The 20914-nt window shown below is 35.0% G+C and overlaps 1 protein-coding gene across 2 annotated transcripts in view; it reads right to left on the reverse strand.

The window, feature by feature from the left end:
- Positions 1-20914, reverse strand: part of VIRMA (vir like m6A methyltransferase associated) — a 111254-nt gene that overhangs the window by 76607 nt on the left and 13733 nt on the right. For both annotated transcript variants that reach the window (XM_037802739.1, XM_037802740.1), the window contains exons 2-8: positions 16065-16180; positions 11927-12013; positions 8865-8913; positions 7294-7462; positions 5089-5211; positions 4245-4517; positions 1293-2433 (exon numbers count right to left, since the gene is read on the reverse strand). In XM_037802739.1, the coding sequence (XP_037658667.1) occupies positions 1293-2433; positions 4245-4517; positions 5089-5211; positions 7294-7462; positions 8865-8913; positions 11927-12013; positions 16065-16180 (1958 nt within the window). The remainder of the gene's footprint in view (positions 1-1292; positions 2434-4244; positions 4518-5088; positions 5212-7293; positions 7463-8864; positions 8914-11926; positions 12014-16064; positions 16181-20914) is intronic.

The raw sequence follows: 20914 nt of genomic DNA on the forward strand, positions 1-20914 counted from the left end.
TAGGTTCCTATTACTGCTTTAAGTATTAACACAATATATCTCACCCACAGTGACATGCATCTCAGTTTCATTGCAGAATATCAATTTTGAAATAGCAAATATCGTTATATAAAAATGTATTAACTACACACAGATAAAAGTAAATCAGCCACATAAAACTGCCTCCAATGATTTGTGAAATGTATTTTCCAAAAACAAGTCTTAAAAAGAACACCTAAAACTCAACAACAAAAAGGCAAACAATCCAATTCAAAAATGGGCAAAGGACCTGAATACACATTTCTCCAAAGAAACTATACACATGGCCAATAAGCACATGAAAAGATGCTCAACATCATCAGCAATTAGGGAAATGCAAATCAAAACCACAATGAGATACCACTTCATAACCACTAGGATGACTATTATTTAAAAATGGAAAATAACAAGTGCTGGTGATGACGTAGAGAAATTGGAACTCGTGTGTGCTGCCGGTGGGAATGTAAAATTGTGCAGTCACTGTAGAAAAGTTTGGCAGTTTCTCAGAAAGTTAAACATAGAATTACCATGCAACTCAGCAATTCTACTCTTAGGGATATACCCCAAAGAATTTAAAGCAGGGACTCAAACATCTCCTGTACACCAATGTTCATAGTAGCATTATTCACAATAGCCAAAAGGTGGAAATAATCCAAGTGTCTAACAACAGACAAATGGATAAACAATAGGTGGTGCATATACAATGGAATACTATTCAGCCATAAAAAGAATGCAGTTCTGATACATACTACAAAAAGGATGAACTAAAGGACAAATATTGTATGATTTCACTTATATGAAATGTCTAGAATAAGCAACTTCACAGAGACAGGAGGTTAAAGGTTACTGGGTTGGGGCTAGGAGGAATGAAGGAGTTATTGCTTAAAGGATGAAGAGTTTCTGTTTTGGGTGATGAAAAAGTTTTAGTAATGGAAGGTGGTTATGGTAGCACAGCATTGCAAAAATAAATGCCTCTCAATTGTACACATAAATTTTTATGTTACATAACATGTTTGAAATTTGCTCTATAGCCACGTCAAATTATACTTTGAAAGTTATCACATTTCTCTATATATGTTATATTTCACAATAAGGAAATAACTGAAATTGTGGAACTGCAACCCATAACACTTTGAAATTTGCTCTGTAACTACCTGTTAAATCGTACTTTGAAAGTAATCACTTTGCTGTATATGTGTTATATTTCACAATAAAAAAATGTAAAAAAATTGTTATCTATATAAAACATAAATTTTTAAAAACCCAAATCCTACCTGAAGAGAACAGGGTATGGATCATCTCTCTCTGGAGGTCCAGTAATACGTGCCATCGTTGGGAAAGATTTAACAGGAGGTTGGACCATTGTATGAGGTGCAGTTTCCATTAAATGAAAAACTTCTTCTAGGAGGTTAATAAGCTTTTCTATTTCCCCTTCACTTATATTTGAGGATTCCAAAAGATCCATATCCATGGAAGCCTCTACCTCATTTTCATATTCTGGGTTTGTTCTCTCAAGTCCGGCATCTGTGTCATGATCAGGTTCACTGTGATTAGGAACAGATGACGTCTTCTCTGCTAAATGGTCACCAAGTCTTTTAATCTCTGATAAGATTTCATAGAAATGGCATTTCTGAAGAATAGCAGAACCGGCAGTAACAACTCTCACAGTCTGATCTAACAATATGAGTTCCAGAAGTTTTTGATAGCCACATTTTTCATTCTGCCTACCTCTTAAAAAAGCTTCCATTCCTTCTGTCATACTGATGACACTGTCCAAAGCTTTAAAAGCATTTAACTTAAGAGAAGATGACACATGATCAGCAAACAGAAGCTCAAATAATCCACTGATCACCCCTGCTTGTAGCAGTCCCATGACTCCTTGTGCCCCACATTCTGCTAGAGAGGACACTAATTTGGTCCCAGCTTTGAGCTGTCGGACATTTAAGGCAATAGGTTGGCGAAGGGCTACTTGTAAATTTAAAGCTTGCATGGTCCAGTCTACCAACTGGCCAAGGGAGTCTTGTTTTGTGTTTTTCAATTGCAAATAACTTAATCCCTTTATTACTAAACAAGGAATTTCTTCTAAAGCTGTTACCCATTTTGCACCTCTATCTTCCCGATATAAATCTAACAGTTCAGTTAACTTCACTGAGGCTTCTACTGCCCCTGAATTTTCTTTATCTGGACCGTGATCCTTCATTCTACTGATTTCAATTTCAAAAGTAGTTTTATATGGACAGCTGAAGTATAAGAGTGGTACGAGCTCCCTGTCATATGGATCATATGTCATAGGAGGAACTGAAGCTAAATCTTCAGCTGTGTATTCCACATCAAAGTTCGGATACTTAAATGTTTCACGCTCCAAGTCAGCAATTCCATCTTCATCACTGGAAATTTGTTCATATCCATCATCCCCTGAAAATTAGTTTGAATAACGTTTAAGTATTATGTAATTGTTGTTTAATACATAAGTTCTGGTTGATCACAAAAACAGTTTATTTAATAGTATAGCAAACACTAAAAATTAATGATTTCCTCAACAAAATTAACTTACGCCCCAAATCTTATCAACAATTATCAACATTTTATTATTTCTAATAAGATACAGACAAATTTCTTAAGCAAATACTTTTTATTACAGCTATCAGCTTTAAAGCTAACTCTAGTGCAGATTATCTTTTCCTCACAGAAATAAAATTAGAAATGTCTCAAAGTAACCAAAATATCTTTCGGAAGGGAAGAAATAAAGCTTGCTCTCTCAAGGTTACTTTTAAAATGGAAAAAAAAAAAAAACCAAGAGGCAAAAATTATTAAACTTCAACAAGCATTAATAACATTTTTTAAAAGTTAAACCAGACATTTTCAGCAAAAACACTGTAGATTCTTTTTATATTAATTTCATATTCCTAAAATTGTACTTCTCTGAATTTACCTGTCATACGGTTTCCTAGGTCTGTGTCACATTTTTATGGAACATCTGTTCATTTAAAAACTAAGCTTTGCCAAAATAAATTAGAGCTAAAAGTGGAAAACTTTCTTGTTTTTACTTTCTAACACTACTATCGCCTGGCTGTGGTAAAATGGTGATGAGCAACAATGGCCTAGAGAAGGAAAAGGAAATGTTTCCAAAGCATTCCTCCAGTATCAGCCCTCCATCAACCATCCTTTGTGCAAAAACAACTTAGACTTAACAACAGTACACTAACGTTGGAAAAGATAAGGGCCAATAGAGGCCTGACTGAGATAAATCAAATGTCCTTTATTAAAAAATCAAATCAACCAGCCTCACTCTCTCACCTTCTCTAGAAAAATGCCCTCAGATTAATAAAAACTGTTTACCTGAAATCTAACTCCTATTTCCTGGTCAAGTATAATGAATCTAAAAAGGATTATTTGCTCATCTGGGAATGAGAAAAGCCACAAAAAGTATCACTTAATAATCTAATTATTCATGCATTTGGTAAAAAGATCCCTGATGATTCTGAAATGACCCTCACCCTCACTACTGTAGCAAAAAATCAGAACAGATTATCTTTCATTTTATATGAATGCATTAACATTACATGCCACTTCTTTGACAAATTAAGAGTTAAGTGGATTAAGTATCTCTCTTTTTGCTTTCATAGGAAAAATAAAGCCTACTGAAGGACTGTCTCATACTGTCACGTACCCATATGTAACTTAAGTTGTTGTTGTTGTTGTTTTCCTGAATTTCTAAAAGTAATGTCACATTTTACTAAAATACCTGGGTAGCAGATCTCTTTAGGCTTTCCACCCAGTTTACACTAATAACTCCTTACTCTGAAAACAGCCCCCCAAATCCCTAATCAACATGTATATTCTGCATGATCTTGCTTCCCTGGTCAAAGCTTATAAAATCAAGGGGCAACTCATAGCAAGTCAAACAGAATCTTTCTCCCAGGAAACTGAATTGGGACCATCCAGCCAGGCAGTTTAGGCTGCTTGATTAAATACAGATTAAAACTGTGGGGTGAACAGAAAAACAGCAGTTAGTTGACAGACAGCTAATAAAGTAGATACACAAAGCAAAGACATAAGAGGTGGAGAGTTTCCAGTTTTAGTCATGTCTTGAGACCCAGTTACATTCCGATCCTTGGGTTTCTTGTAACCCATTTATATTTGGTATAACTTTTTTTTCATTGCTCAAAGCTACATCAAGTTAATCTGTAGTACTTAAAACCAAAAAGTCCTAACTTATAACCCACCTTCACCTTCCTCATCCTCTTCACCTTCTTCCTCTTCATCTTCTTCCTCCTCCTCAGGGATACTATCTACTGTCTGACGATCATCCTCATCCTCATCCTCTTCTTCTTCTACATCCACATCATCTTCATCATCTTCTCCTTCTTCTTGCTGTTCCTCTTCTACTTCTCCTTCATCAGAATATTGACCTTCCTGGGGAACGGAATTCCGATCAGGAGAAATGGGCTCAAAATAATCTTCTCTATGAGGAGCATCCTCTTCCTTGTCACCAGACACTGAATAATTGAAATTTAAAGCACACATTATTTTAATGGTTTAAATAAAATGACGCTGGCAGGATTGGCTACTGAATTATTTAATGACATTTTGAATGACTTAGCTCATAAATATCCTTTTAAAAAAGTTGAGACTTGCTTTTAGAAAAAAAAGAGTATACCTTGTACTACTTTGTACAGTGATAATTAATAAGATACACTATTTTACGTTCTATTACCACTAACTAATCCTTTTCTTTTTAGAATTAAATAATTATATAGATATTTACCTCTTTCAATACATGCTGCTTTTAGTTACTGGAACTTTTCTATACATGCCACTATGGCACATTAATTAACAGTTTATTTTCCAAAGCAATGCTAACAAAGCCTCAAATAAATTTACTGTTGTTTTTTTTTATTAAGTTAACTTGCCAACAGAAAAATACAAGGGAAATATGGCAGAGGGTGAAAAAAAAAAAAACGGAGCATTCATTAAAATCTGATTGCCACATGTAATTTTTTCCTTTAATCAAAAAAAGTACTATTACTACTAATCAGGTGAGAAAACTAGCACTGATTTTACTTATACCTGGCACAGGCATGGGATCATCTTCATCATCATCAGGTGGAGGGGGTCCTGGAGGAGTTCTTGGACCTCGTGGTTGTGGTCTTGGAGGGCTTCCATTAAACTGATCTTCTTTCTCTCCATCAACTAGAGTTTTAATTTACAGACAGAAAGAGGACTTTAAAATTATTAAAGTACAGTGAAATGAAAGCATAACAAAAATGCTTTTCATCATGAGTTTTCATCTTCTGAATTTACTGATAATAAAGATAACCAAGCTTTTCTTCTGAAATCTAAGAAATTTTGCTTATTACTCTATATGTATAAAAATTAGAATTTCTGACATCCTGCATATCAAAATATAACACATACACTCTTGGGCATTACCTCAGAGAAAGGCTTATTTTCATGCATGAAGTTGTACATGAATGTTCATAACAAATTAACTCATAACAACCAAAAACTGGAAACTACCCAAATATCCTTTAATAAATGAAAGGTTAAATAAGCTGTGATACATCCACACTATGGAATACCATCCAGCAATAAAAAGAAGCAAACTATTTATACATGCAACAACTTAGATGAACCTCAAGGAAACTGTGCTGAATAAAAAAAGCCAATCTCAAAGGGCTACAATACTTAATATTCTTTCATTAACAGTAATAAATGTACCACACCAATGCTAGGAGTCAATAAAGGGAGAGGACAAAGGTATGGGAGGATTTACATTTTCTATTTTATTTTTATTTCTTTTCTGGAGCAATGAAAATTTTCTAAAATTGATCATGGGGATGTATGCACAACTATGCGATGATACTGCAAGCCAGTGATTGTATACCTCAGAAGGTTTATGGTGTTTGAATATATCTTAATAAAACTGCATTTTTGAAAAAAAGGCTACATACTCCATGATTCTACTTATGCCACACTAAGAAATAATGTTGCAAGAGGTTAGGGATGGGGAAGATGGATATAGCTACCAAGGGGTAACATGAGGGAGTCTTGTGGTGTGATATACTCTTGATTGTGTTGGTGGTTATGCAAGGCCACAAATGACATAAAATTGCATAGAACTACATGTACACAAGTAACAAGTGCATGTGTTAACTGGTTAAATCTAAACAAGCTCTATAGATTTTAACTATGCCAATTTTCTGGTTTTCATATTGCACTATAGTTGTGAATGATACTAACATTGAGCATTGAGGGAGGCTGAGGAAAGGGTGCACAAGACATCCCTGTACATTTCTTTGCCACCTTCTGTGAATCTATAATTATTTCACAATATAAAGTTAAATACACACACACACATAAAGTGTATGAGCCTTAAGTGAAAATTATAAAACAAGTCCGTAAACTGAACAAAATTTTAAAGTAGCTTCTATATCTGCCAGGCACTTATATTTGCGCTGAAAGAAAATACTAGTAAAACATACTCCTTGCCACAAGGAGCTCAGTCTGGTAAAAAAGACAAATAAGCCCGTAAGAATGAAGGATTAAAAGAGAGAGAAAAATGAAAGATTAACTGTGCATAGCAGGTAAAACATAAGAACAGAGAATATAGTGTGCAACTACCATCAGAGACAAAGAGCTCACATCACACTATTTTATCAGGATTTTTTCCTAGTGACTTCAATTATTATGTATTCCTGAATCTCCTTCCTAACAGTGATTAATACTGGAACGAGAAGAGACCCTAGGAAAAATGCACAGTGCTGCCTGTCTCACAGGAAAGTCACTGAAGTTCATTGGAGTTCCTATTTTTGTGTCTAATTAATAAGCAAAAAATTATCAAAAGTGAGAGAAATCTGCATTATTTAAGATTTATACACCTAAACCAATCTGAAATGCACTCCCCCCAAAAAAATTCCATTAATATGAACATTATAGGAATATATACCAAACTTACTGCCTATTCTTCAATTCTTTTAGAGACAATTTAAATAGTAAATCATAAACAAGCATGGGATTGCATTTTATCATAAATGTTTTTTAAATGGGGGGGGAACCTCATCAATTTAAAAAGCCTTCTAAGAAAGCAGAGGAAGAAAATAAAATGAAACCACTTCAATGTAAAAACAAACTCTAATAGAAAAGAATAAGAGACTGAGAGATAACTTGTCAAGTCTTAAGCAAGGTTCAAAAGGGAGAGGGGCTTTTTGAATTAGCTTTTTCTACTATCACAGATAAAAATTTCACTGGCAAAGGCAAATTTAATATTCTCACCATGTTTTGGATTCCTTTTCAAACTTGGCTGTGGCTGGGGAGGAGGTGGAGGTGGAGGTGGTGGTGGAGGAGAATCTCTGTCATGACTTATCACTCTATCAACCGATCCATATATTGCCAGTGTCAGACAGTTGTACCAACCTCTTAGCACCAAACCATCGGTATTCACCTGATTTTTAGGGAGGGGAAACTTTCAAATTATTGTTTTAATTTGCCGGAAGTAAAATTATATCAAATTAGTCTAGGATTCAAATAAAGTCATTAAAAAAATGTTGAAAATGCAGAGGTCAATATTGGTAGAAATTTACCAAGAGGAACAGCAGAATTAGTATAACTAAACGTGTCCTAAGTCTCTCTAGTCCTATACTTTGTCAACCCTGCTCAAAAATCATAACTAGATTCCAAACCAAGAAGAAACACAAATGAAATTAAGTAGGCTTAATGCCAACTAACAAATTAAATCCCAACTGATACAGAGGTTATGGTGGTCCATAAAAACACAAATTGTGCCCGGTCCTAAAAGTTACAAAGTCCATAAAAATGTACAACATTCTTCTTATATGCCTAACTCACACACACAGGTACATTTTATGTGTGCCCACAGTGTTCTTAAAAAGTCAGGGTAACCAGGGGTATTAAACAAATTGTTTCTGCAAAGAAGCTTTCTCCTAAAAAATTCAAAGACTTTATCAATGCCATTACACCTCAATATTTCTTTATGAAATAAAAATAACACCTTCATTCTTTTCAGAACATATCTAAATTATTTGCTAGATTGTCACAATAACTATGAGAGATAGAGCAAATCCTAACATTCCCTTTAACAAATAAAATCAGAGTGTCAGAACAAAAAGCTAGACTGGAAACCAAAGCCAATGACTTCTGAGTTCTCTTTCCACTCTACCACGTTAGATAAAGATAAAGTAGTAAGTGGCACTGGGGCCCCTTCTAGCAGCACAATAAGTTGGAAAGAAATTATACTGTCTGCTAAACTACAAAGGGAAACTGGGGACCAGAAGAAAGGCTCAAAGATTAACCCCAAGGAATGACAGATCTCATTGGAATTAAGATAAACAGATAAGGAAGATAATTTTCAGTCAAAACAGTATGCAAGATGATTAAATACCTCTCTCCCCTCGGAAAAAAACATCTGGCTGACTAATCCCATATTAGAACACATAGTAGATCATTATTTTTTTACATTTCAGATCTTTATGATTAGATGCTTCTAAAATGGCACTTGATATGCCAAGAAAAAAAGACATACTTTAGATATGAAAGGAAAAAATACGAAATATGTTTTAAAAGAAAAAAAAAGCTTAATTAAGGTACAATAGTGTCTCATAACAATTTACCTGCCTGTCATCTTCTGTACTTGCCAACCTACTTAAAAGGTGGGAAAACACAGATGCTGGCCTCTTCTAGACCCAAGTATAAGAAATGATAATCTTCCATAACACTAAAACCAAATAGCCTATCTTTCTTCCTCAGTGGTTTATTGGGATTGAAAACTCTGAATAGAGGTAAAAACAAACAGTAGTGAAAAGTTGCAAACTGACTTCTGTAATTACCTTTGAGTTGGGTCTAAAGATGATGGAAGTATTCTCATCATATTCCAGGCTGCCAAAAGAGTAGGAATAAATATATAGGCTCAAACACTCAACATCACGGTTCATGAAGAAGTCTTTACAGATTCAAGTACTTTAAAATATTCAAACACTAGTTTTTTTGTTTTAATAAACCACAAAGTTTCTGTTTAATTTACTGCCCCCCCCCACAAAATTTTATCATGAAAAAGTGTAAAATAACCCCACCTCCCACCCCAAGATCTGATTCAAGTGGTTTAAGGTGAGACTACATATCAGTATTTTTTATAAAGCACCCCAGGTCACCACCATTAGCCATCAGGGAAATGCAAATTAAAACCACAATGAGATAGCACCTCAATCTACTAGAAGGCTATTATTATTTTGGAGGAGGAAGGCTATCATTTTTAAAGACCCAAATTAGTGCTGGCAATAATGCAAAGAAACAGGAAATTTACTGAAGGGAAGGTAAAATGGTGCATTGCAGCTGCTGTGGAACAGTTTGGTGGTTCCTCAAAAAGTTAAACGTAGAATTAACATGACCCAGCAATCCCATTTCTAGATATTTACCCAAAAGAACTGAAAACCCGAAGACTCAAATAGATACCTGTATGCCATGTTCATAACAGCATTATACACAATAGCCAAGAAGTGGACGCAACCCCCGGTATCCATTAACAAATGAATGGATAAACAAAATGTGGTATATATATACCATAGACTATTATTCAGCCATAAAAACCAATGAAGTCTTGATAAATGCTACTAGATGAATGAACCCTGAAAGACACCATATTGAGTGAAGTCAGCTGAATTAAATAGTATTTGTTGCATTGGTCTTATCAACTTTATTAGTGTTTTATTTACATTAAATAGTTTAAAAAGTCAGACACAAAGGAACAGATATTGTATGCCTCCACTTACGTGAAATAGCCAGAAAAGACAAATTCACAGAGACAAAAAGTAGAATACAGGTTACCAGGGGCAACGGTAGGGAATGGGGAGTTAACACTCAATACAGAATTTCAGTCTGGAATGACGGGAAAGTTCTGGTTATGGATGGTGGTGAAGATATACACAACATTATGAATGGGATTAATCCCACTGAATGTTATGTTTGGGAGTGGTTGAGATGGGAATATTTATGTTGTATATATGGTTCCACAATTTAAAAAAAAAAAAGAGCGACTAAGGAGACAATAACAACTAAATGTAATAAATAATCCTGGCTTGCGGACCTTGTAATAATGGAGAAGAGACCCAAATGAACATTACTGGGACATATGAAAAATAAAAGGACATAGACTGGAAGTTTTATATCAATGTTAAATTTCTTGAATTTTAACTGTATATAAGGTAGTTATATAAGTGAATATCTTTATTCTTAGGAAATGCACATTGAAGTATTAAAAGTGATCGAGGAGCATGTTGTATACAACCTACTTTCAAATGTTTAGAAAATATATAGATAGATGAACAGATGGATAGATGGGTAAGAGTTATTTGGCAAATGAGACAAAATGTTAAAAGCTGGCGGATCTGGGTATCTGGGTGGGGATGTATGTTGGAGTTTTGTGTTATTTTTGCAACTGTCCTGTAAGTCTGAAATCATTTCAAAACAAAACGTTAAAAAAAAAAAGGCACCTCAGTTAATTCTAATGTACATCCAGAGTAGAGAACCACAACATAATAATCTTCCAAAAATGTACACTAAGATCAAAATTAAAGAAAAGCACCTATTTTTATCAAGTAGGTTGTGCTGTTTTGAAGCTGTTATGTACCCCAGAAAAGGCCATGTTCTTTTAATCCACGCTTGTGGGTGCAGACCTATTGTGGGTGGGACCTTTTGACTAGGCTGTTTCAACTGAGATGTGAACCACCCAATTCAAGGTGGATCTGGAGTCCTTCATGAGGATAAAAGACAAATACCCAGAGACAGCAGAAAGAGAAACACCCAGAGAAGGTTTTCAGAGAAAAGCCTCTGAAGGAGCTGAGAGAGCCACTGACACCAGGAGCTGAAAGCAATGAAACCCGGGACCAAAGGACCAGCAGATGCCAGGCAAGCACCTTGCAATCTGACAGAGGAACCCTGGATGCCATCAGCCTTTCTTCAGAGAAGGTATCATCCTGTTGATGCCTTAATTGGGATATTTTCATGGCCTTAGAACTGTAAATTTGTAAACTAGTAAGTCCTCATTAGAAGACAACCCATTTCTGGTATATTGCATTCCAGAGCTTTAACAAACCAAAACATAGGAGCCAACATAAGAAAAACATTCTAAAATATTAAAAACAACTAAAAAAATAAAAAAATTAAAAATCAAAAAAAATAAAAATAAAAATAAAAACTACTGCTTCAGATTATCTTGTCATTTCCATCATTTAAAAAGGCTAAATGATCAATATAATTTAATAATAAGAGAAGGACAAATAAAAAATTGAGTGACATCTAAGAAACTGTTAATTCCTGACAGAAATGGAAATGTTTCCATTTTTAAGCTGTCTTTAAAATGATTTGTTTTATAAATGAGACCTAAATAAACCAATTTAATGGTCAATTTGTTTGCAGACGTCACAAAAACCATATAGTTTTAATCATATCTAAGATGTATTAAATCCAAAAGGGGGTATCTTTTAAATTCTCACATTATATGTAGCAATGGGATTTTAAATTCTGTAGTATTGTGATGTAAAAGACACAGACAAAATATTATCCATCAATGTTTTCATACAGCTTTTTTTAGTAGAACCAAAAAGCAATCTTTCCAAATAAGAAGTTCGATAAGTCATGTGGTATGTATAAGAAATTCAGAGATGGGCCAGTAAAAAGCAAATGAGACATGGATATATTTCAGATTTAAAATTTTATTTTGTAAATAAACTCATCATTTCTTAGGACTTTGACATTTCTTTAACGTTGCTAATTGATAAATTAAAACCTAAGTTCTTAGTTCTGCCACCAGATAAAACCTTTTATTCCACCTAAATAAAAAGGTTTTGATAACTAACTCATGAGTTTCTAATGAAATTACCTAGCAAATACATACCTTCCCAACCTATCGAAAACAGGGGCACTTGGTTTGCTTACATTATTGAAGAATAAGTCTAACTGAAATGTGTGTGGAGATGTTTCCCTGTGAATGAAACAAAATTGAGGTATTAACCACTGCAACAATCAGTTCCTAAATCAAAAAAACAAAATAAGTACAAGTTTAATGCAATTCTAAAATTAGGAAATACTATTCTTAAGATTTAAACAACAAAAGTATACAGCTAATTATAATATTCTCCATAATTTTATTCACATACAATTCTTAAGCAGGTGACCATTCACTTTGAGTTTTACTGAAAATTTTAATCACCAAAGCATCTTTGCCCTGCTATTTGGACCATTCTAAAACACCTAAATACTTAAATTTTTAAATGTATTTTAAAGTAAATGCTAATTAATTGTTTTGAATCTAATTTTATAATTCTTCATCATTATTTCCTTTCATCAGAATAAGGAGTTAACTATATTTCAATTGTATATTATAATTACAATTTGATTTCAATTTAATCCACATTAAAACAAGACTATAATAGTATTGTATCAGAAATTTTAGCATCAGATCCCTAAATGCTGACAACGTCTACATTGTCATTTGGATAGCAGCAAGTTACACAAATGTTTTGATTTTTGTTTTTTTAGACTTATCTGCTTAAGACTAAAGCCTATTTAATTTGCATTACACTGAAATCTTGCCACACCTGATATGAAAACTACCATATCATAAGTACTCCTTGGCTGAAATTCCTTAGGCTCAACTAAAACCTTGATTTTAAACACCACATGCTTCACTGTTATTTATTTACATAAAAATCCAAGTGGTAAAAAGTGTAATGCCCAGAGTGTTATCAAAGAGATTCCCTCATACACTGCTGGTAGAAGTATAAATAGGTGCAACCATTCTCAAAGGCAATGTGGCAATAAAACATCAAGAAACAGAAAATGTTCACACTCTTTGATCAAGAGGTACTTTTTTTAGGAAGTGTTTCTACAGAAATACTCAGAGATGTAAACCAACATTTTTCTCAAGTGGATGTTCATCATACTATTTCTTTAATTTGAAAAACTAAAAATCATCTAATGGTCCCCATATAAGGACCTAGTGAAATAAATTACAGTATATTCATTAGACTATGCAATCACCAGAAATCATATTTTCAAATAATATTTAAAGATGTGAAAATGCTCCTGACATGCTAAATGAAATAAAGGAATATGCAAAACAGTGTACAATGAGTCAGGTCAGAATAGCATCATACATCAACCTTACCCGAATTCAACCATGCGTGCTCAACAACTCTAGTCTCTTCCTCCTACCCTTCCTGTTCAAACTAGACCTTGGCCTCCAATATCTCAAGGAAAAGAAAAAGGGCTGAAATGTAAATTCCTTACTTTTGAGCTCCCAAAGACTCAGCTTCTTGTCACTGAAGAATGATTTAAAGAATCAAAAGTAGTTTGACTGCACTAGACTTTTATCTTACTTTTATCCTGTTGACTTTAAAACTTAACTTCAAATAAGATACATTTGCAAAAACTTACCAAAATAAATATACAAACACACATACATTGAAAAACACAATACATTAAATGCCATTAGGATTCTCTCAGGATGGAGGGATTACAGGGATTTTAATTTTTCCTATACATTTCTGAATTTTATAATGAAAAAAAAAACACTATTGTAAAGTATACCGCACAGAGGTCATTTGAACTCTAACATTACTATCAATCTTGAGTTGCCAGGATTCCTGGCATTTTGTATTAATTTTAATATTTTATTTTACTGTTCTGCAACATATTAATCACATATAAAGTTGTTTCTGACACTTTCATATTTAGCGTTATTCAAACAAGAACAGCTACTCATCCCAGCTGTGCCGGTTTGGATCTGTTATGTACCCCAGAAAAGCCTAAGTTCTTTTAATCCAATCTTGTGGAGGCAGACCTATTGTGGGTGGGAGCTTTTGAATAGGCTGTTTCCTTGAAGATGTGACTCACTCATTCAAGGTAGGTCTTAATACCCTTGTTGGAGTCCTCTATGAGAGGATAAAAGGCAGAGACATTTTGGAGAGAGCTCATAGAAGCTAAGAGATGCTTAGAAAGAAAATACCCAGAGACATTTTGGAGAGAGCCATTTTGAAACCAGAACCCAGAAGAGAAGAGCCAGCAGATGCTGCCATGTGTCTTCCCATGGACAGAGGAACCCTGGATGCCATCGGCCTGTCCTCAGAGAATGTATCTACCTCTTGATGCCTTAATTGGGATATTTTCATGGGCTTAGAACTGTAAATTTGCAACCTAATAAATCCCCATTGAAAAAGCCAACCCATTTCTGGGATATTGCATTCTGGCTGCATTAGCAAACCAAAACACCAGCTAAGAAAAAAGAAGAGAGATTAAGAAGGGGGTGAAGTATTTCTGCAAATGGCAGAAATCCATTTTGCCTGCTGTGGTAGCCAGCCTCCCAAGATGGCCCACAATTATCCCTGCTTCCTGGTATTCACACTTTCATGTAGTCTCTTCCCACAATGTACCAGGGTTGGTCTGTGTAACCAACAGAATAAGGTAAAGTAATTGTATGTCACTTCCAATATTAAGTTACAAAACTCAGTGTGGCTTCTGCCTTAGGCAGGCTCTCTCACTCGTAGACCACTCACAGCAGGTGAAGCCATGTCATGATGTGAGCAACCCCATGGAGAAGTTTTCCCGACAAGGAAATAAGGAAATGAAACCTCCTGCCAATAGCCACCTGAATGAGCTGCCATCGAGTCCTTCAGCCCTAGTCAAATCTGCTGAGACTGCAGTCCTGCCTATATCTTGACTATAGTTTCATGGAAGATCCTGAGCCAGCTAAGTTGCTCCTGGATTCCTTACCCTTATAAACTATGTAAGATAATAAATGTTTACTATTTTAAACTGCTAAATTTGCTGTGGGTAACTAATAGAACTTCCTTGACCAAAAGACATACAATTAGAGAAAACTGCTGGAAACCTTATTATTACCCCATCTTTCCCATTCTCCACACATGTCCCTAAATAGGAAAAGCAGGAAGAAATGTATAGGAAAATATGAGTTTTTATTTTCTATTACCCCCTAACATGGGGGGAAAATTATGAAGTTGATTATAATGATCCCTAATTATAAACACTATTCTCATTTATTTTGTTTTTGTTTTTCAAAGACATCTTTGAAAGATTTTATATCTCTTTCTACAACTAAGCAACAATTTTCCAGTTATGAAGAAATGAGCTCTTAACTTTGAATCTACACCATAACATATCATTAAGTGCCTAGCTTAACTCCTTTATATAAAAAAAAACGAGTTATCCATAGCATGCATATAAAGAAATGTGGTATTGTACATAAGACTAATACTTAGAATACAAACTAAAAATTCATGTAAGATATACTTATTATGTATATATTCAAGTTTCCCTGACCAAATCTTAGCTTATAGCTCTACCCCACGTAATTAAAATCAGAAGTAGATTATTATTATTCACGTTACAACTAAGATTACATTCCTGTTTTATGTCAGTTGATAAAGTTATCAAAAACTCCATGTCAGAGACTATGTCTTACATTTTGTTTCTTTCCCACAGAGCCTAAGAAAGAAAAAACATCAAATAATTATTTGCTAGTTACAACTTACGGCTAAGGTAAAAGCATAAATTTTTTAAAAGACACATGTAGCAGGCTAAGAAGATGAACCTGAAGTCATGAAAAATGATATTATGTATTAAGAAAAGATATTTCTAAATATTAAGACTTATTCTCCTTTATTTTCAGAGGAAAAGTCTGGTTAAAAATATTTTACCTACTAAATAGCACCACTCGAGAATATTTTATAAAGTGTAAAGCCTATTTCCACCAACTTTTTAAAAAAGGATGAAGAAAGAAAAAACTCTTACCTAGTACTTAGGGTCAAATTATTCTTTCCAAGTTTGTGGTTTATGGTAATATTTTTACTAAATACACTGCTATGAAAATTTAGAGTTGATTACAAAGCAGCATAACCATACTGAATACAGTTTTTTTTTTTTACCTGAAAAATATACCTTAAACAATTTCATTTAAGAATGTTTTTAAGACAACCTTTACTCAAAAAATATCTTTAAGAAGAGAATTGACTTACCCATATGCTCTATTGTCAGGCAGGCTGCTATGGGCTCTTACTCCTGGGGGTATGACTCGGACTTCATTGATATAAACCACACATGGAAAACGAACAACATCTATATGAGAACTTTGCTTTAAAAAAAGGGGGGAAGGGGTAGAAATACTGTAAATAAATCACCTTGTTTCGCTTTTTGCAATTTATTCATATTCAATTTATTTAATCATTCAGAATGTTATAATCTTAAACTATCATTAAAAGAGTGCTATTATTTACAATGCTGTATAAATCATACTCTTTAAAATAGCTGATAATAAAACTATACCTAGTAATTCTCTCTCTGTTTGTATGAGTGACGGTATAATGCTGTCTGCAGTGTATCTATGATGTGTTGATGTTTTGCTTAGACCAACAAAGGCCCATAATTCCTTATCTGAAACCTCTGATACCAGATGCCTTCCAGAATTCTGATTTTCCAGAGTTTTAGAAAGGTAATATGATACAAATACTACATATTACTTAATATCCCCAGTGCCTTCCAGAGCAGCATCCTGTAATCTAAATATTAATATTTCCACAGTCATATGAATGACATTAACACTAAATAAAGACTGAAAGTAGTATCATGTCAGTTCAGATCCAGTTGTGTGATCGAATGAATTCAAGATAGATTGTTCTGCCATTTTTGGATTTCTGAATTATTGGTAAGAGATTGTGGATCTGTAATAAAATTCATTTAATTCACTAAACTTACACACCAACTAATATTAAGGGAATGAGGGAAGCCATTTAGGCATGAAACAGTTGAGGTAAATTCCCCCTCAGGTTAAAAAAAAATACACAAACTAAGAGCTTATCATGATAAAATAAATGGATAGTGCATAAATTGAATTTAATATATATTTACCACTATGGATATCATTTAACACAAGATCATACAAATGTAGTTCTTGTGAACCATAATAAAAAAAATAATTTTTCACATTGTTTTTGGTTGATTTTGCAACATTTCCTACCAGTTCAGCTAACAGTCATTACTTAATGGTCAAATTTCAAGAGAAGAATGGTTCACATATTATTTTTATCTAGAGAGTCTAAGTCTCTCTTGAAGCTGCAAAGAATATTATAAATATTAATATACCAAAAATACATGTTTGAGCTACTCTTTCCTGAAATGTAAAAGAGGATGATTTCTCAATTTTACATTTTAAACGCAGAGATTACAATATATAGGTACAGAAATCTTAAAATCATTTATTTACTGCTCAAATGAAGTTTAAACTCTCAACAATACAAAAGAAACAGTGAATATGAAATGAGGCTGACTACTAGTTGTCCTCCAATAACCAATTTTCCTTTTCTTCTAAAGAAATTTTAGCTGGGCACATACATGTGAGCTAAAGACTTTATTTCCCAAACTCCCTCAAAGTCACTGTGACCACATAATTACAAAGTTCTGACCAATGGGATGTGAATGGAAATAATGTAGGCAACTCTCGGTCATCCCCTTAAAGGGAAAGTTCAGACTAAAGACCTCTTTCAATTTTTCTTTCAACACTTTGCTGCCCTTCTGAAAATGCCTACTTGACCAAAAGGGGGTAAAAAGAAAGGTAACAAGCTGAAGTCTCAGGGGCTGAGAGATCCCAAATATAGTCAAGAGGCTATCCTGGAAGTTTCTATTATGCAAGCTCCAGCTAGCCATCCCAAATGGCCACAGTATGGTCCCCAAATACCTACATCCCTACCTGAGATTCTATAAAAGATTCACTCACTAAGTTTTATCTCTCAGAAACTTAAATCCACAAGAGTGTTCCTATGTCAGACAAGTCCTAAAACCCAGAGGCAACAGCCTCATCAAGATCAACGATCAAATGCAGCCCCCTCCCCCATACTGTCGACACCACCTTTCAACATGAACAAGTTAGGGTGCTCACTGCCTAGACACCTCTGAAGATGAAGAAAGAGATTAAGTGAGAGGAAGCGGTAGCAAGAAACAAGATAAAACTTAACAAAGGTGTATGAATACTAAAACTACACATATGTACGTGTGTGTGTGTATATATATATTTTTTGGATGCTGGACTGTTGAAATGGCTGGAAGGAGGTAAATGACATGGTGGAACTGTAGCTTATAGCATCCTTTGGGATTTGCTCTATAGCTGCTCATAAAATTTGCCTTGAAGGTCTTCACCTTTCTGTATATACCATGTGTTGCATAATAGGTAAGGGACTGAGACTGTGGAACTGTAATCCATGACAATTTCTGAAATTACCTATATAACTGCATGTTGAGCTGTACATCGAGAGTTGACACCTTTCTGTATGTACATTATATTTTACAATAATGGAAATGGCGAAGTTGTGGAACTGTGACCCATGATATTCTTCGAAATTTGCCTCTCTAAATACTTGTGAAATCTTTACTTTGAAAGTTATCACTGTTATGTATATATGTTAAAGTTTACAATTAAAAAAAATCAATTGCCGTTCTAGAATATAGACATTATGGTGCGCTATCCTGGACAATGCGGGTCACACTCTTAGGATGGGAGAGGAACAGGACAGAAGCAGCCTCCGTCCCTGACATCATGGAGCTACCACATTAGCGTAGATTACTCATAAGATTATTGAGAGAGAAAACCCTAATTTATAAAAACCACTACTATTTTGGCTGTTGTAATAGCAGCTGAACTTATATCCTAATTATTATAAATATACCTTAGATATTCAATAAATACCACAGTGGATTTATATAAAAGAAATACAGAGTGATGTCAGCAAAATAGCAGATCCAAACTCTCCTCCCTCCAAAGAAACATAAAAAAAAACAAGCAAAAATTGTCAAAAGCACTTTGTCAAAACTCTGGAAAACAGTCAAAGGTTTACAGCAACCAAGCGAACACTGAATTAAGAAAAAGACAACAAAAAAATCAGTAGGGTCACCCATAGAGTGATGTCATGAACATGGCGATGTAACACAGCTACTGAAAACCTCTCCCCAGAGGTTCGGCAAAAAAAAAGGACAATTCTCACTTATTCAGAATTCTGGAGGATGGTAAAGACTGGAGAAGGATCTTTGCTGAATTGAAGAAAAGAGAAAAATATCAGGCAAGAAACTACCATCCCAGACAGGCTGGTCCTCTCCCCTCCCCCTCACTGGGTCTCACACAGCTCAGGAAGTGCCCAGAGGCAGCAGCCAGGATCCGTCCCACCTTCCACTGGGGACGCAGACTATAAAATATCTCACAGCAGTGAGACAGCTTCCCACCTATATCCAGACACAGAGACCCAAGCCCACAGGGACCCATGGTAGGACTCATACCACTGGGGAGAGCAGAATACAAAATGGGTACCTTTAGAAAGAGCTTCCAAATGGAGAATTAGGGAGGGAACCACAAAATCTTCCCTAAAAACAACAAGTAACCAGGCAGAAACTGTCTGAATGAACTGTTTGGAGACCCAGGAAACAGGGGAGGGCATTTCAATGCCCAGGTCAGTGAGAGACAAATAGTCTGAGAAAATGTGGACAGAGACTGCGATTCTAGCCATGGGTACTGGTGCCCATCCCCCACCATTGAGGAAAACTGCAGTGGGTGGCAGATCCTTGCCTGGGGGATGGCTGCAGACTGGGGCAGCTGTAGGAGTCCTCTGCCACAGGTATAGACAAGACAGAGACCCACACTGAGCCAGATTTTGGTCAGCAAAGTAAAGGCACAGGATCTCCGCAGTTTCAGCCTCACCTGACAAGAGAATACTGAGCTCCAGGAGGTAAATAGCTTCTGAGGAAGAACAAATAACCCAAGAGTGCCATCTGTTGGGCAGGCCAGAAAGTGCAGGGGAACTACAGAGCTTTTCAGAGCCTTTCCAGACCCCATCCAAGCATGTTGGAGCTGTTCTACATGGGGACCTGGCCCTGTTTTGGCTGAGAAATATGGACAACCCAACTGTCAAAGCAGTGCCTTAATACAAACCTAGGCAACAACTAAATCCTAGACAAGAGAGAAACCGACCTTCAGAACAGATCCATCAAGATAATCACATGACCAGATAGCAGCAAAAAATCACAAGGCAGACTAAAACTCAAGAAGAAATGGTCCAAAGGAACAAATCAAAATGTCGGAAGACACAGAATCTTGAATAACTAATCAAAGATGTTCAAACAAATCTCCTGAATCAATTCAAAGAAATGAAGGAAAATGTATATAAAGAGATAAAGGATACTAAGACGACACTAGAAGAGCATGAAGAATTTGAAAGAATACATAGAAAAATAACAGGAATTATGGAAATAAAAGATACTTAAGATGGCATGACAAATATACTGGAATACAGTTGAAAGCGGAAGTCTAGGGGCTTGTAGGACACCAGAAGGAAAGACGGAAGATAAAAAACTGATACTGTATAACTTAGTGAAAACTAGAGTGGTCAATGATGGTGATTAAATGTGCAAATACAATGTTTTTATGTGAGGGAGAACAAATGAATGTCAATTTTGCAAGGTGCTGAGGATGGGGTAGTACTGGAAAAATACAATCAATGCAAAACTGAGTCAACAGTTAACAGTAAAATTGAAATATGCCTCGACTAACTGTAACAAAGGCAATATACCAAAACCAAATGTCTATAAGAGGGGGATATAAGAGAGGGTTATGGGATTCTTGCTGCTGGTGGTGGTGTCTGAACTTTTTAATGTATTTTATTTTATTTTTATTTTTTATTTTATTTTTTTATTCATCATTATTTTATTTTTTCTTTTGTCTTTTTTCTCCTCTTCCTCTTTTTTTGCAGAAGAAAGGGAACATCCACTTATAAGTGGTGGTGGTGAAGGCATAACTATGTGATTATACCGGGAACTACTGATTGTTCAC

The sequence above is a fragment of the Choloepus didactylus genome, chromosome 14 (assembly GCF_015220235.1).
Source record: "Choloepus didactylus isolate mChoDid1 chromosome 14, mChoDid1.pri, whole genome shotgun sequence".
NCBI lineage: Eukaryota > Metazoa > Chordata > Mammalia > Pilosa > Megalonychidae > Choloepus > Choloepus didactylus.